The 18,015-nt window shown below is 40.5% G+C and overlaps 1 protein-coding gene across 1 annotated transcript in view; it reads right to left on the bottom strand.

Moving 5' to 3' along the window:
* The window catches only part of si:dkey-33i11.9 (synapse differentiation-inducing gene protein 1-like), a 55,438-nt gene extending 40,320 nt beyond the window's left edge, over positions 1 to 15,118 (bottom strand). The window contains exons 1-2 of the mRNA XM_057834563.1: positions 14,785 to 15,118; positions 876 to 1,103 (exon numbers count right to left, since the gene is read on the bottom strand). Coding sequence (XP_057690546.1) covers positions 876 to 1,103; positions 14,785 to 14,937 — 381 coding nt within the window. The 5' untranslated portion in view covers positions 14,938 to 15,118. The remainder of the gene's footprint in view (positions 1 to 875; positions 1,104 to 14,784) is intronic.
* Between the last annotated feature and the right edge of the window lie 2,897 nt (positions 15,119 to 18,015).

Here is an 18,015-nt window from a genome sequence, read left to right as displayed (position 1 = left end):
GTTTGAGAAGAAAGTTTGGAAGGACGGCCGGGTCTTGGTAGATTTGCAGTGGTCTGATGCTCCTTCCATTTCAATATGATGGCTTGCACAGTGCTCCTTGAGATGTTTAAAGCTCGGGAAATCTTTTTGTATCCAAATCCGGCTTTAAACTTCTCCACAACAGTATCTCGGACCTGCCTGGTGTGTTCCTTGGTTTTCATAATGCTCTCTGCACTTTAAACAGAACCCTGAGACTATCACAGAGCAGGTGCATTTATACGGAGACTTGATTACACACAGGTGGATTCTATTTATCATCATCGGTCATTTAGGACAACATTGGATCATTCAGAGATCCTCACTGAACTTCTGGAGTGAGTTTGCTGCACTGAAAGTAAAGGGGCCGAATAATATTGCACGCCCCACTTTTCAGTTTTTTATTTGATAAAAAAGTTTAAATTATCCAATAAATGTTGTTCCACTTCACGATTGTGTCCCACTTGTTGTTGATTCTTGACAAAAAAATTATATTTCATATCTTCATGTTTGAAGCCTGAAATGTGGCGAAAGGTTGCAAGATTCAAGGGGGCCGAATACTTTTGCAAGGCACTGTATATAAGTGTCAACAGTCTGTGTGTGGTCGACAGCGGTTCCTGTGTGAGTGAGCTCATTTGATGTTCTTTCAGTAAATATCATCAATAAATCAATAAATAATTCAATAAATAGCTATAAAGTGCAACAACAAATAAAAGCATGATTGTAAATATGTACAGTAAAACCCACAAAGGAAACAGTTCACAAATCTGTTATACAGCAGGTGTGTGAATGAGGAGTTTAGGTGCAAATGCCAATTGAATAAGGGCTAGGTGTAAAGCGTAATAATGATTGTAACTCACGTTAATTGAGTAGACAAGAGCAGCGATTCCAAGCGGCAGGCAGCAACACAGCAAGGTGAAAATGGAGTAACACATGTAGTCCTTGACCGGGTTTTCCAGAGGGCTTCGGGTCACGAACACCGTAGGCTGGAGGGTGACTGTGGCAGGCTGGGGTGGGTACTGTTGACCCACCGTGTACTGCTGCTGTCCATATGCAGCACCGCCATAAGGTGGGGGGTATGCAGACTCCTGCGAGGGCCGAACACAGAATTTTTAAATTTTAATTTGTAGATCAAATCTTAAAAGACAAACGACAGTTGTGACAGGCTCGTACTATTACGTGCATGTCATACTCACAGGTTACGGAACTACATTTCCTGAATTTCATGATGCAAATAACTAGAGGTGCTCTCTAAATTTTACCTAAATTTGCATTTAAACATGCATTTTCTTGAGCTGTGGAACGAAACCGGAGTACACAGGGGGAAAAAAACACGCAGGCACAGGAAGAACATGCTAACTCCACCCAGGAAGGCTTGAACCTGGGTTGGAACCCTTCATCTCAAAATGTGAGGGTTGCAGTGGTATGAAAAAGTATTTATACCTTTTGGATTTTCTCAAATTTCTGCATAAAATCACCATCAAATGTGATCTGATCTTTGTCAAAATCAGAGAGATGAAAATACAGTGTTTGATTGAACTAAAACATGCCAAACATTTATAGGTTTTCATATTTTAATGAGGATAGCATGCAAACAAGGACAGAAGGGGGGAAAATAAGTAAGTGAACCCTCTGCCTAAGGAGACTTAAAGAGCAATTGAAACCAATTTTTACCAAACATTTTAAGTCAGGTGTGTGCCCAATCACTGATGAGTGGTTTAAAGCTGCCCTGCCCACTATAAAACACACACATGGTGAGAAATGTCTTGATGAGAAGCATTGTCTGATGTGCATCATGGCTTGGTCAAAAGAGCTTTCGGAAGACCTGCGATCAAGGATTGTTGATTTGTATAAAGCTGGGAAAGAACACAAAACCATCTCTAAAAGTCTGTATGTTCATCAGTCGACAGTCAGAGAAGTTGCCTACAAATGGAGAGAGTTTGCCACTGTTGCCTCTCTCCCAAAGAGTGGCCGTCCACCAAAGATGACGCAAAGAGTTCAGCGCAGAATACTGAGAGAGATAAAAAAGAACCCTAGAATGTCTGCTAAAGACTTACAGAAATCACTGGCACAGTCCAATATCTCTGTGCACACATCAACTATATGTAAAACTATGGCCACGAATGGTGTTCACGGGAGGACTTCACAAAGTAAGCCACTGCTGTCTAAAAAAACATTGTTGCTCGTTTAATGTTCGCAAAAAGGTACTTGGACACTCCACAGAAGTTTTGGCAAAATATTTTGTGGACTCATGAAATCAAAGTTGAATTGTTTGGGAGTAACACACAATGTCATGTGTGGAGGTAAAATGGAACAGCTCACCAACATCAACACCTCATCCCCACCGTGACGCATGGTGAAGGGAGCATCATGATTTGGGGCTGTTTTACTGCCTCAGGGCCTGGACAACGTGCAATCATTAATGGAATAATGAATTCAAAAGTTTATCAGGGTGTTTTGCAGGAAAACCTGATGCCGTCTGTCAAACAGTTGAAGCTAAAAAGAGGATGGATGCTGCAACAAGACAATGATCCAAAACACAGAAGTAAATCAACTTCAGGATAGTTTCACAAGAACAAAATACACGTTCTGGAGTGGCTAAGTCCAAGTGGCCAAGTCCAGACATAAACCCTATTGAGATGCTGTGGCATGACGTAAAGACAGCGATTCAGATTCATGCCAGACATCCCAGGAATCTGACTGAACTACACCAGTTTTGTAGAGAAGAATTAGTCCTGATCGATGTGCCAGACTGATCAGCAGCTACAGGAAGTGTCTGGTTGAAGTTATTGCTGCCAAAAAGGGTGGCACAAAATATTAAATGTGATGGTTCTCTTACTTATTTCCCCCCCTTCTGTCATTGATGGCATATTATCCTCATTAAAATATGAAAATCTATAAATGTTTGGGTGGTTTTACTTAAAGCAGACACTGTTTTTTTTCATGTTTGTCATTTCATGACAAAGGTCAAATCACATTTGATGGTGATTTCATGCAGAAATGTGAGAAATTCTAAATGCTTCAGATACTTTTTCATACCACTTAACCCTGTGGGCACCTTCATCAGGTGCCCACAGGGTTAAGAATCTTGTTTAATAAGTGAAAAATACAGAATTCATTCATCAACATCTTTTTTCTAATGTGACCTGGATGTTAGCCAGTCAAATGGAGGTTGTCTCCAACCTATTCCACAAAGGCCCACTGCGGGTGCAAGATGTCATTCCAACCAAGCAAGATGACAGCTTTCCACCAATTTGGCGTTTTACAAGTGCAATCAGTTGATTGCAGTCGGGTGCTGCTTGTTTAGGCAGAAACCTCATTTGTTCAATTGTCTGTGCTGGTTTGGTTGGGGCACAAACCAGGACCCCCAGCAGGCCTTGAGGACCGATTTGAAGACCCATGCTATACACAGCAATTGGAGGAATGAGCTTTAATGGACCCAAGGAGTGAAGCGGTCTTTGTCAAAGTCTCAGAAGGAGAAAGACAGTGACAGATTGATCAGATAGAGGAATGATAAAGAGTATGAACCTATTTTCTAGCTACTTTTTACCTGCTTCGCTTGTGTTGTACGCATAGTGTAACCAGGGTTGCTAGATATAAAAGATCTCCAGAGAAACGAGCTTTAATGGACCCAAGGAGTGAAGCGGTCTTTGTCAAAGTCTCAGAAGGAGAAAGACAGTGACAGATTGATCAGATAGAAGAATGATAAAGAGTATGAACCTATTTTCTAGCTACTTTTTACCTGCTTCGCTTGTGTTGTACGCATAGTGTAACCAGGGTTGCTAGATATAAAAGATTTCCAGTCTAATCACAAAGTAAAACCTGTTCAGCTAAGGCAAGGCAAGGCAAGGCAAATTTATTTATATAGCACAATTCAACACAAGGCAATTCAAAGTGCTTTACATCACATGAAGACCATAAAAATCACATTTAAATCAACACAACGTAAAAACCAAGACAAAAGATCGCATTTAATCACAGAATAAAAATAAATAAAAATAAAACAACAATAAAAATAAAGCAAAAACTACTACTAATAATAATCATTGAAATCAGCAATGGAGATAAGCACAAGAGGAATAGAAGGCAGGTAGGTTGAAATATATAGACAGTTATGGATATGCAGTGCCAAACAAAAGTGTTTTTAGCCCTGATTTAAAGGAGCTAACAGTTTGAGCATACTTCAGACGTTCGGGTAACTTGTTCCAGAGGTGAGGAGCATAATAACTAAATGCTGCCTCACCCTGCTTGGTTCTTGTTCTTGGAACATGCAGAAGACCCGTTCCAGACGACCTTAGGGGTCTAGATGTCTCATAGGAATCTAACAAGTCAAGCATGTATTTTGGTCCAAGGCCATTAAGTGTTTTGTAGACGAGCAGTAGTATTTTATAGTCTATCCTTTGACTCACTGGAAGCCAGTGTAGTGATTTAAAAACCGGTGTAATGTGGTCCAGCTTCCTTGTATTTGTGAGGACTCTGGCTGCTGCATTCTGTACTAGCTGCAGCTTCCTGACTGATTTTTTATCAAGACCTGTAAATATACCGTTGCAGTAGTCCAATCTACTGAAAATGAATGCATGCATAAGTTTTTCCATGTCTTGTTGAGTCAGAAGCCCCTTAATTCTGGTTATATTTTTTAGGTGGTAATAAGCGGATTTAGTGACGGACTTTAGATGGCTATCAAATTTTAGGTCTGAGTCAATAATTACGCCAAGGTTTCTGACTTGATTTGTAGCTGTAAGGGGCTGCTTATCTTTGACCTTTCATTTTTTTGGCCCAAAAATGATCACCTCTGTCTTCTCCACATTTAACTGGAGAAAATTCTGGCACATCCATTCATTGATTTGATGAATGCATTTACTCAGGGAGACTAAGGGACTATAATCATGTGGGGACACAGAAATGTACAGTTGTGTGTCATCTGCATAGGCGTGATAGGAGATGTCATACTGTTCCATTATCTGAGCTAACGGAAGCATATAGATGTTAAATAAGAGTGGTCCAAGAATTGACCCTTGAGGGACTCCACACGTGAATTTGGTTCGTTCTGACTGATAGTTTCCAATTGACACAAAGAAATCTCTATCATGTAAATAGGATGTGAACCACTGAAGAATAGTGTCAGTAAGCCCTACCCACTGTTCCAATCTGCTGAGTAGTATGTTGTGATCAACCGTGTCAAATGCGGCGCTGAGATCCAATAGTAGCAGAACAGATGATTTGCCTGCTTCGGTATTCCGACGAATATCATTTAGGACTTTGATAAGCACGGTCTCGGTGCTGTGTTGTGGCCTAAATCCAGACTGAAATGAGTTAAAAAGATTGTTTTGCATCATAAAAGTCTGGACCTGTTCAAACACAACCCTTTCGATAATTTTCCCCAGGAATGTCAGATTTGATATTGGCCTGTAATTACTAATGGTTGAGGCATCCAGATTAGGTTTTTTTAGGAGAGGTTTTATTACTGCAGTTTTTAAAGTCTGAGGAAACTCTCCTGTTTGGAGGGAAGTATTTATAATCTGAAGTATGTCTGGGGCTATGCAATGAAAAACAGTTTTGAAAAAGTTTGAAGGAAGGATGTCAAGGCAGCATGATGTGGGCTTTAATTTCGACACAATTTCTGTTAAAGTGGCATAGTCCAGGAGGCTAAACTGTCTAAGATTGACGTGGGGGACATTTTGGGAGGCGTTTAGTGTAACATTTGTTAATCCGGAGTTGCACACAGTCTGTCTAATCTTTAGTACTTTGTGTGTAAAGAATGCTGCGAAATTATTATAGGACACCTCAGATGCCAATTCCTGAGGTATTGATGCTTGTGGGTTTGTCAGTTTGTCAACAACAGAAAATAGTGTGCGAGTATTGTTGGTGTTTCTACTAATGATCTCTGAAAAATATGATTGTCTAGCATTTTTCAGTTCCTGGTTGTATTTGCGAAGACTCTCTTTGTAGATATCATAAAAAACTAGGAGTTTGTTTTTTCGCCATCTGCGTTCTGCTCGTCTACAAACTTGCTGTTGTTTTATAGCTAGTATGGCATTTCTCCAGGGTGACCTCTTCTTTCTTGACAAAGTTTTTGTCTTAATCGGGGCAATAGTGTCCATTACAGTCATCACACTGGAACTGAAACTATTTACAAGTTCTTCCACTGGAGCTATTGTAGGGGTTAATGATGAGGCATAGGCTAGTGTTGTATCGGTCGCGAACGATTCGTTCTTTTTGAACGAATTGTTTGGGTGAACGAGACCGAACTAATCACAATCTGCACTGATTCGTTCTATGAAGTTGGTGGCGCTTGTTCGCTGCGTGGGAGGGCGTTGAGCAAGCGGCAGCGTCTTCTGACATCGCACACGACCAATCAGACGCCAGCCTCATCGCGGGCAGGGGAGGGAGCGGAAACAGAATCATGGCGTATGTCACTCATTTCCACGTGTGGCCAATAAGCAGCCAGCGTGCAGGCAGGGGGGAAAGACTGAGTTTTGTCACTTCCCGTTCAGTGATTCGGTCCTCCGGTTCCTGACCTAGCTTGCTGCTAACTTGACTTTCCAGTAATGACTATGCGGTGAACGAGTCATAAAATGAAAGGAAACGACTTTGTCACATATTTGTTAACGTGGAGCCTATCAAATGCTGCTCAAAAAGACAAAAACACCACACAAATCTAGCGAGCATGGTTTAGTGTTCTACTTTTCTCAACAGACTCGGGACTGTGCCTATGACGATATACTATCAAATTTACAGTAATTTAAAACACGCGTAGCTGCGAGGCAAGCAAAACCTGAGCTGCGGTCGCGTGACGGCAGTGAAGCGGGCAGAGAACTGTCACTATATGGAGGCTTCATGGCAGCGATATGTACCTCATATGTGCACAGAAAAAAAATAATATTTAGTATGATCACCATAATACTGATTTGCAATGAAACTGTATATACATGTCAATTTTTTCCGAGTGTTTTTTTTTTTTTTTTTCGTGTCAGAGGGTGTCGGTTGGTTTGACAAATTATGTCAATCCGTCCATCATGTGCTACTCAAGCGCCCCAAAAACAAAGCGCGCGGACACGGGAGATGTCGCAATATGTCTACATTTTTCTTAACAGACTAATGAGAGTAGAAAGGCGAAATCATAAAGCAAACAATTATTTCTCGTCAGCATTTGACGATCTGAGATGCGGGGACGACAGGGGAGCTGACCGGATTATTTTATTTATTAATACCAGTGCAAAAATTCAAAACGATCATCTTAATAATAAAAAAACAAAAATACAACAGAGCGAGAGGTTAATATGATGTGTTGGCCGTTCCATAATTAGAAATTAAACTTTCGATTTATTTTTATTTTCGTGACAGCAGGCATGCCGCGTTGACTGTTAGCAGCAGCATTGTATATGTGAGCAAGATCATGCTAAAGAAAGTCCGTGCGCCCCCGACCCCAAACCCCGACTTCCCCCTCAAAAGGAAAATGTTTAACCGTGTCCTAATTCGAAATGCAAGCACGAGCCATGACTTTGAGCCCATAGAACTAGGACAGACGACGCGGAAGTTCTCCCTCGCTTTTGCAGCAGCGGGAGGGAGACGAGGCTGTCTCTGAGAGCAGAATGATATCGCCTGTCACTCATTTCTGAAACTACGACGAGTGGTCAATGTGCAAGAGAGGGAGGGACCAAGCAATGTCACTTCCCGTTCAGTTATACTGCGAAGCGGTCTTTGGTGATTCGTTCGGCAACGTCACTTCCCGTTCACTAACCGAACGATTCATTTGGGTGGGGAGGGAGATGAGGGGGGCGAACGATTCGTTGAACGATTCGTTTGAACGAATCGTTTTACTGAACGAACCGGAATGGATTCGTTTACTCAAGTGAACGACAGATCCCGTCACTAGCATAGGCATGTGTGAATAACGCACATGTGTTATCACTTATGTAACGCTTCCTAATCACCTCTGTTTCCCTTTTCAGAGGATGGACAGGGGTGGTCATTTTAAACATAATGCAGTCGTGATCAGACAGAGCAACATCATTCACTGTGACCTCAGAGATGTTAAGACCTTTGGATATTATTAAGTCCAGTATGTGCCCTCTGTTATGTGTTGGAACTGTGACATGCTGAGATAAACCAAATGTATCCAAAATATTTAAAAGCTCTCTAGCACATCCTTCTTCAGGATTATCAACATGAATGTTAAAGTCACCCACTAAAACAACACAATCAAAGTCCATAAAGACGGAAGACAGTATTTTGGTAAGCTCATCAAAAAACATTGTGTTATACTTCGGTGGTCTGTAAATTGTTACCAAGGCAGCTCTGCAAGGGCTTTTTAGCTGAATGACAATATATTCAAAGGAATCAAACTGACCACATGAAATATTCGTGCATTGAAAACTGTCCCTGATCAGACTGGCAACCCCACCACCTTTCTTATGGGTTCTTGGCGCACAAAAGAAATTGAAGTTTGTGGGGGTTGCCTCAATCAGAACTGTCGAACTCTTATCTTGATCTAACCAAGTTTCTGTTAGGAACAACATGTCAAGGTTATGTTTGCTGATAAAATCATTAATTAAGAAAGATTTGCCAGCTAAAGATCTAATATTTAGCAGAGCCAATTGGAGATGCCAGACTGGATTCACTGGTGAGTTTTGGGAATGACATACTATGCTTAACAGGTTGGCAGAGTTGATTGAACGTTTTTTATTTCTCACCAGTCTAGCCCTTTTTTTGTTGTTTATCACCACTGGGATTGTTGAGCATAGATACTGTACTCCATAAGCCCCCGGCTTTTGCTGGGACAGAACAGTCTTTGTAATGTTGTCACAGCCTGGACCCGGTGCACATCATATTGGTGTCGCAAACATGGCTTCCTCCATAGAAGGATAATACCGTGTAGTTCCAGAGTTGTAGTGCTTTGGCTTTGCCCCGAGAGAATTCCAGGGGAGGCTGGTTGGTTTGTTGCCATCTTCCCCTGGCACCTGTCGGGTTTGACAGGTACAGGGTGGAAGCGAAGACATGAACTTGAGGAGATCAAGAGACTGGTTAACCTTGCTATCTAGATTCATGGAGTCCCAATCAGGTTGACTCATTATTCCATCCAAACTAAGTCGTCGGCGGGGTGGCTTCCGGGACTGTGGGGATTTATGCCTTGATGAGGCCTTAGCCTGACTGAGTCGGGGGAGTGGTGGCGTCTTGGATTGTGAGGATTTGGTGCTGGATGGGGCCTTATCCTTGAGTCGGCGGCGTGGTGGCGTCTTGGAGTGTGAGTATTTGGGGCTGGATGGGGCCTTATCCTGGAGTTGGCGGTGTGGTGGTGTCTTGGAGTGCAAGGATTTGGGGCTGGATGGGGCCTTAGCCTGGAGTCGGCGGCGTGGTGGCGTCCTGGAGTGCGAGGATTTGGGGCTGGATGGGGCCTCGACAGCAGAGGATTGCATGGTCGGGTCGTTCTCCTCCTGTTGAGCTGATGGAGCCACTTCTTGAGTCTCGTCTGAAGGGAGTCGATCACCTGCTACCAGGGTCTCCTCCCGTTGAGGCAGTGGAGCCTCAGCAGAGGAGAGTTGGTCACAGCCTGGCAGGGCTGGCTTAGTCACTTCCCCTTCAGCGACTATCGGCTCCATTTTTGGAGGAGACATTGATTCTGCATGCACACTGTCTGATTCAGCACTCATCCCAGCCACCATGTTTATCCGATGTTTTGGGACAGCTTGCCTCCTTTCCTCGAGATAAGCAGACTGTCTGTGCCTCAAGAGATAAAACATGCTGCTGCTTAGTAACCGCACTCCTGACTTATTTAGGTGAAGGCCATCGTTCTTAAAGAGATGCCTGCGCCCTGAAAATATGTTGAAATTGTCAATGAAGTACATCGATTGTCCAGCGCATGTTGCTTTGAGCCATTTGTTGAGCATCATCACTCTGCTGAAACTTTCATCCCCCAGCCTGGGCGCGGGTATGGGTCCACTGAATAAATAAAGCTAAATAAAACCCAGCCCAAATTACAACCTCCCATTCAAGATATCACTCAACTCTGTCTATTTTCTTATTATCACTAGAAACAATAACATGAAAGCAGCAGTGGGGGTACATTGTAGTGGAACTATTGCTGTTTCCCCAATAAGCATCATCATCAAAAGGTAAAAACTATTGTATGTGTTTGCTGCCTTTCCCTCAAAAGTCCAAACACTTAGCAAAAAGAAAAAAAGCACAAATGCAAACTGCTTCAACACAATCCCCAATTGCCAAAGCGCAACTGCAAACTGGCAAAAGCACGAACCCCAATTGCCACAACACAAATGCAAGTGGCTTGCAGCACTAATGCAAAAGAAGAACACAAGAATGCAGATCTCCAGAGAAAGATCCTCAATTGCCAAAGCACGATTGCAAATTGTCAAAAGCACAAACCCCAATATGCATGTTGAAAAAGTTGTTTTTTGGTTACGGCATGGTCATCACCTGACACCTTGCTTGCTACCAGGTCACGTTGAATAAGGAAGCGGAACGGAAAAGTTAACTGTTGACAGAGGAGGCGTTAACATGGTGCTAAAACGATTTAGTGATTTTTTTCTTGTTTTTTTAGAAAAACAGCGAAATTTTCTAAAATTCAATTCCAGGTTGAAAATGAAGATGATTATGATGATAATTCTATAATAGTCCCCAGCGAGGAAAAGTTTGCTGCAGATGTAGACCATGGAGACCAGAAAGGAAGTCTACCTTTGATGTCTTCAAATAAGTAAAACATGCTTGCATTGTAGTCATATTTTTGTTTGTTGTTGCTGTTGAGCTGCCGCTGTGCTAAGTGCTGTTGGATATTAGTCTGCAATTTATTTTAGTGTTGTGAAAAGGGGGTGTTAAACCGAGACTTATTGGACCTTTTGGTTTTCAAATGTGTTCATGTGTCATTATACCGTCTAGCTGGGTGGATTTGCATTATAATACACGGGCACTTTTGTTTCAAGGACAAAAACTCCAACACACACTGGAGTTGAAATTGAACGCTGTCTTTACAGTAGCCGAGCAGTAGTACGTAAACTATCCAGCATGCATGTGTACTACCAATGTGCATGCCTTGTATGGAGAAAATGCGTGAGCATGACCAATTTGGACCAAAATGGCTGTTTTTGGATGGGAAAAACTAAAAAAAAGATCCTCAGCACCTTCTGCTGTAAGTGACTTCCAGCGCCCCTGTTGCAAGCAAGTAGGGTTCATGACGTGGCAAGTAGGGTTCATGTCGTGGCTATTTGCATTTGTGTTGAGGCTATTTGCAATCCTGCTATGGCCAAATTTCATTCCTGCTTTTTTTCTTTTGCAAAGCTTTTGGACTTGGAGTTTGTGGTGTTACAATTCACATTCGTGTTTTTTTCTTTTTGCAAAGTATTTGGACTTTCCATTTCGCCTGACACTTCTCGGCCACCGTTTGAATGCTAAAATGGCTCATTCTTCAATAGTTTCTCCCGCTGTCAAATTACCGTCGGTTTAAATTACAAGTACTTGCGCCAACACTCATCAGCGGTGTGTGCTCAAGGTGCTGCTACTTCTCTTGATGGGGAAGGGAGCTGTGCTTCCTCGGGAGTAGCCGAAAAGAACACACGTCAGAGCAGTGGAGGTGTTGTGCATAAAAGGAGGTGCTATGCGGGACAGAGCGTTTCAGCAGCTCCCATCGGCAGACAGGAGAGTTGTTGATTTCTCATACATAGCTGAATGGTCCAGAAAACATGACACTTAAAATGATTGAATTCAGAAAAGTGAATTTTGCAAATAACTACCCCCTTTAAAACTAACCAAAACAGTTCCTTCTAAAAGTGTCAATTTTTGTCAAAAGTAGCCCAGATTTTATCAAAATGCCCAATGCATTTCTCTCTCACCCCAAGTCTTTGAAAATAGCCCCTATGGGTGGGATGGGAACCCACCCAATCTGGCAACACTGGCCTTGACAAACGTTACATTCAAGGGACGGGTAGGGACATAGCACTACCAACTTTTCATGATGCTCAATTTGTCCCACCAATTTTTAAGCAAGCTTATGTGCATTATATATAGAGTTCAATTATATACGGTGGGGCAAATAAGTATTTAGTCAACCACCAATTGTGCAAGTTCTCCTACATGAAAAGATTAGAGAGGCCTGTAATTGTCAACATGGGTAAACCTCAACCATGAGAGACAGAATGTGGAAAAAAAAACAGAAAATCACATTGTTTGATTTTTAAAGAATTTATTTCCAAATTAGAGTGGAAAATAAGTATTTGGTCACCTACAAACAAGCAAGATTTCTGGCTGTCAAAGAGGTCTAACCTCTTCTAACGAGGTCTAACTAGGCTCCACTCGTTACCTGTATTAATGGCACCTGTTTTAACTCCTTATCGGTATAAAAGACACCTGTCCACAAACTCAGTCAGTCACACTCCAAACTCCAGTATGGCCAAGACCAAAGAGCTGTCGAAGGACACCAGAAACAAAATTGTAGACCTGCACCAGGCTGGGAAGACTGAATCTGCAATAGGTAAAACGCTTGGTGTAAAGAAATCAACTGTGGGAGCAGTTATTAGAAAATGGAAGACATACAAGACCACTGATAATCTCCCTCGATCTGGGGCTCCATACAAGATCTCACCCCGTGGCATCAAAATGATAACAAGAACGGTGAGAAAAAATCCCAGATCCAAACGGGGGGACCTAGTGAATGACCTACAGAGAGTTGGGACCACAGTAACAAAGGCTACTATCAGTAACACAATGCGCCGCCAGGGACTCAAATCCTGCACTGCCAGATGTGTCCCCCTGCTGAAGAAAGTACACGTCAAGGACCGTCTGCAGCTCGCGAGAGAGCATTTGCATGATCCAGAAGAGGACTGGGAGAATGTGTTATGGTCAGATGAAAGCAAAATAGAACTTTTTGGTAGAAACACAGGTTCTTGTGTTTGGAGGAGAAAGAATACTGAATTGCATCTGAAGAACACCATACCCACTGTGAAGTATGGGGGTGGAAACATCATGCTTTGGGGCTGTTTTTCTGCAAAGGGACCAGGACAACTGATCTGTGTAAAGGAAAGAATGAATGGGGCCATGTATCGAGAGATTTTTTTCCCACATTTTGTCTCTCATGGTTGAGGTTTACCCATGTTGACAATTACAGGCCTCTCTAATATTTTCAAGTGGGGGAACTTGCACAATTAGTGGTTGACTAAATACTTATTTGCCCCACTGTAAGTAATTTAGATTTGTCTTCCTATATGTTAGAAGGATAGAATTGACCCTACCATTATTAAGTGAATTATTTTCATTATGTTCAGACTTTTACCTCTTTTCACTAGCTGAATGTGCCGGTCCATTTCCCCCCCTCAATCGCACGTTTGACTGGCTAATGACTCTCATTTACCTAAAATGTAGTTGTTTATTTTTATATTATTCATTTAAAAATGTTTTTATTTGCAACCTATGCAGACATTAGCCTATATCAGATAATCATTTGTTAATCATCGTCGAGGTAAAAAAGTTTTCATTTTTTGTTGAGTTTAGCTGCGCTTGTGAATGAAAGCAGTAGTGTTTTACCTGAAGGAAAGCTCTATTTTTATTTATTTTTGTTATACCCTGATTAAGAGGGTTTTTTTCCAGTTATATTTAATGTATTCATTTAGACAAACAATGTTGAGTCGTCTTAAAACAAATGTTTATATTTTGCATTCCTGGATAGTTAACAGATTTTTGACAAGTTTGTATTTATTGTGTATGTTAATATAATTTATGTTCAAAGATTGCAATTTAAATTTGCTAATAACATCCAGACATTTACTGTGGAAGTTTTCAAAATGTTTCTTTAGTAGTTTTTGAAAACAAAGGTTTGAATCGAACGGTGTATCACCTTAGCCAATACACATGAAAGTTAGTACAGTATAAATCAATATAGATTTACAGTATTTTGTATTGATCATTTAACCTATGAATCAATTAGGTTCATATTTGTGAGAAATGTAGCCCAGACCCCACTGTTCACCCAATCTGTTTGGTCTTATTAACGTCCTTAGCAAAAAGTGTACATGCAGGTTATGCTGTTATATTGTCCCTACCAATCTTGAGACCAAACCTCTGCCATTGCTTTAAATCGACTGAAATACTCCCTTAATGCTATCTAAAACGAATACTCCTTGATGTATTTGATTAATTCATAAAAGATGCGGAAATACTCTAAAATCTAGTGAATTACTTCCAAATGTACGGTAATCTCAATACTTATAAATATACTCAAATACTCAGGAATTGATAACCAGTAGAAACCTATCTATACTCAAATACTCCCAAAAGTGACACAAATACATTTAAATCTACTGAGATATTCATTTATTCTTATCTAAAGTTTTTTAGATTTGCTCAAATACGTTTAATAAATTAACTTGTTAATTGTAGCACTATATACAAGGAGAAGACAGCGGCTGGAAAACAATTTCAAGTGGCCTGTAAAGTGACACTAAATCACTTGAACACTGTATTTGAAAGAAGCTCTCAATTCAGACCCTAAACAGTCAGTACAGTAAAATATCCGTCCGTCCGTCCGTCCGTCCGTCCGTCCGTCCATCCATCCATCCTTTGAACTGCTTATGGGATTAGGCCAATAATTTAAGTCTTTGAAGGTGCAAAACTTTGTTAAGCGTTAAGTTTGAACTTTGAAGTGACATGTACATACACAAACATACATCGAATTGAGGAACTGATCTACAAAATAGAAAACTTTTAAACGATTAAATAAAACTACTTAGGAAATTTACATGGATGAAATAATAGATGCAAAAAGCTTACGTTCGGATAGGCAGGGTAACCACCCGATGCAGGCTGGAGAAAACCCGGGCCAGGCTGCGGATACCCCGGCTGCGGATTGTAGGGCGGTGGGGGCGCTTGGCCCATAGAAGATTTCTCATTAGTCCATTCCTTCTGGGGGCCGCTGGGGTCCATTATTAATTGAGAGGATTTTAAAACAAGAAGTGCAAAATCCTTTTGATGAATTTGTTTGAATTTGTTCCAGTGATTCCCAAGTTTACCGAAGTTTGACCTGGTGGTATTTGGAGACTTGACAAAATGAGAAGGGGGTCGACTCGACTCTCTGGAACGGTGTCAAATTGCACAATAACACCGCCGTTTCCTCACAAGCCTTTCAAAATAAAAGCTTTGTAAATTGAGCAGGAACTTAGCAAGTTGAAACGCATGCTTTCACTCACAAACTGGATCAAGGAATGTTATCTTTTATGTTTTATGTAAATAAAAATGCCTTCTTTCTTTCTTTCTTTCTTTCTTTCTTTCTTTCTTTCTTTCTTTCTTTCTTTCTTTCTTTCTTTCTTTCTTTCTTTCTTTCTTTCTTTCTTTCTTTCTTTCTTTCTTTCTTTCTTTCTTTCTTTCTTTCTTTCTTTCTTTCTTTCTTCTCTAAAAAATAGAAAACAATCAACATATTTATGTATTGATTCAATTTAATGTCCGTGTAATGTTTGTAAGAAGACTCATTATTATTCGACAAATATTTCAAATACAGCAGCGACGTACCACGTCGGAGCATTTAATTCAAAGTATGCTGTTTTGCTGCCATCTTTCGACCAGATTCATTTTCAATACAGGTACACTGCTGGCCAAAAGTATTGGCACCCCTGCAATTCTGTCAGATAATGCTCAATTTCTCCCAGAAAATGATTGCAATTACAAATGCATGCAAATTTGGTAGTAATATATTCAGTCATTTTACTTGTTATGAAAAAACAAAACAAAAACAAAAGACAATGGAAAAAAAATTATTATCATTTTACACAAAAGTCCAAAAATGGGCCGGACAAAGGTATTGGCACCCTTTGAAAAATCATGTGATACTTCTCTAATTTGTGGAATAAACAACACCTGTTGCTTACCTGTGGCACAAAGCAGGTGCATGGTGGCAATAACTAAATTACACTTGCAGCCAGTTAAAATGGATTAAAGTTGACTCAACCTGTGTCCTTGAGTGTACCACAGAACTGTCTGAGGACTTAAGAAACAAAAATGTGAGGAAATCCATCTCCAAAGACTCGAACGTTACTGTGTCTACTGTGCGCAGTGTCATCAATAAGTGTAAAGCCCATGGCAATATGGCTAACCTCCCTACTGGACTGTCTCAGGAAATTAGAATACACAATATTCTAATTTTTTGAGACAGTCCTGTGTATATATACAGGACTGTCTCAGGAAATTAGAATACACAATATTCTAATTTCCTGAGACAGTCAGGAAATTAGAATATTGTGTATTCTAATTTCCTGAGACAGTCCTGTATATATACAAAGGACTGTCTCAAAAAATTAGAATATTGTGTATTCTAATTTTCTGAGACAGTCCAGTACATGTGGACGGAAAAGAAAAATTGACGAGACATTTCAACGAAAGATTGTGCGGATGGTGGATAAAGAACCTCGACTAACATCCAAACAAGTTCAAGCTGTCCTGCAGTCCGGGAGTACAACAGTGTCAACTCGTACTATCCGTCGGCGTCTGAATGAAAAGGGACTCTGTGTGTGAGAAAGCTGGGTCTCCCTCAAAGGCGTCTTCCAGCAGGAAAACGACCCAAAACACACTTCACAAAGCACTAGAAAATGGTTTGAGAGAAAGCACTGGAGACTTCTAAAGTGGCGAGCAATGAAGTCCCTAAATCCCATAGTACACCTGTGGACGGATCTGAAAATGGCGGTTTGGAGAAGACACCCGTAAAATCACAGATATCTGGAGCAGTTGGCCTAAAAAGAAAGGTCTAAAAGGTTGTGCTACCAACTATTAGGCTGAGGGTGCCAATACTTTTGTCTGACCCTTTTTTGGAGTTTTGTGTAAAATGATAACGATTTAATTTTTTTTTTTCATTCTCTTTTCTGTTTTTTCATTGCAAGCAAAATAAATGAAGATTTTACTACCAAAGTATTTGTAATTGCAATCATTTTCTGGGTGAAATTGAGCATTATCTGACAGAATTGAAGGGGTTCCAATACTTTTGGCCAGCAGTGTAGGTGCTGGCATAAAGAGTCGCCAATAAAATAATTCCAAAGACACTTTGATCGAGTGTAATGTTATGCCCACTTGTGCCCGTAGGTTGCAGTATCTGTTCAGACAACTGCTTTGGTGGGTGAGTTAATTTATTAGCTGTCATTGACAGCAATAGACGTCCAAACCATTATGACCGGCAGGGCTAACAGTGAATGATTATGTTTCCGTGCAATTGACGGCGATAGACGTCCAATCCAGTTGAATTGGGAGGGGCTGGCTGCAGTTCTCAGATTATACTAGACATCACCTCTCTAGTCAACCCTTCTAACACTTTCATGCATAAATTTTGAGCCCCCCTCCCCTCAACCTCCTGAATTGAAAAAAGAAGAAGAAGCAGCAGCTCTGGTCTCAGAAGATTAAATGTTTTTATTACATACCTGTAGAACAAGGGTCTCAAATTTGTGGCCCAAAGGACAATATTGTGCAGCCGACTATTGACACCCCATTGTAGTATTAGTGTTGCGCGCCCGTATTCTGTATTAGGCAATTAAAAAAAAAGAAAGAAATATGAATATAAGAAATATGTAATATAATATATTAAAAAAAATGAATTTGAATTAACGATCTCTTTAGGAAAAATGTCTATTATTTAAAAAGTAACAAACAAACAAACAAATAATAATGCAAATTAAAAAAAAAAAAAAAAGCCATGAGTCATAAGACAAAATCTTAATAGAACAAAAGTATTAAAAACAAAAACTAAAAACTAAAAACTTAAAAAAATAAAACAAATTGTAATCTATAGAAAAGATGAAGAATACTAAAAACATTCATTTAAATTTAAAGTGTTAAGTGTGTCCCATGTGTATTTTTCTCTAGAAATTTTATTGATTTTGTTTTGTGTTGTGACCTTACTTAACTATTTGGCTGCCATTGACAGCAATCAACATCTGATCCAATTTAACAGGGAGGGTCTGGATGCCATTGAACGATAGGCTTATTCGATATCAGGTTTCCTCCTTTACTAACTACCACAACAAC

The sequence above is a fragment of the Corythoichthys intestinalis genome, chromosome 4 (assembly GCF_030265065.1).
Source record: "Corythoichthys intestinalis isolate RoL2023-P3 chromosome 4, ASM3026506v1, whole genome shotgun sequence".
Lineage (NCBI taxonomy): Eukaryota > Metazoa > Chordata > Actinopteri > Syngnathiformes > Syngnathidae > Corythoichthys > Corythoichthys intestinalis.
The sequence above is the reverse complement of the archived record's forward strand: the minus strand, read 5'-3'. Positions and strand labels throughout refer to the sequence as shown.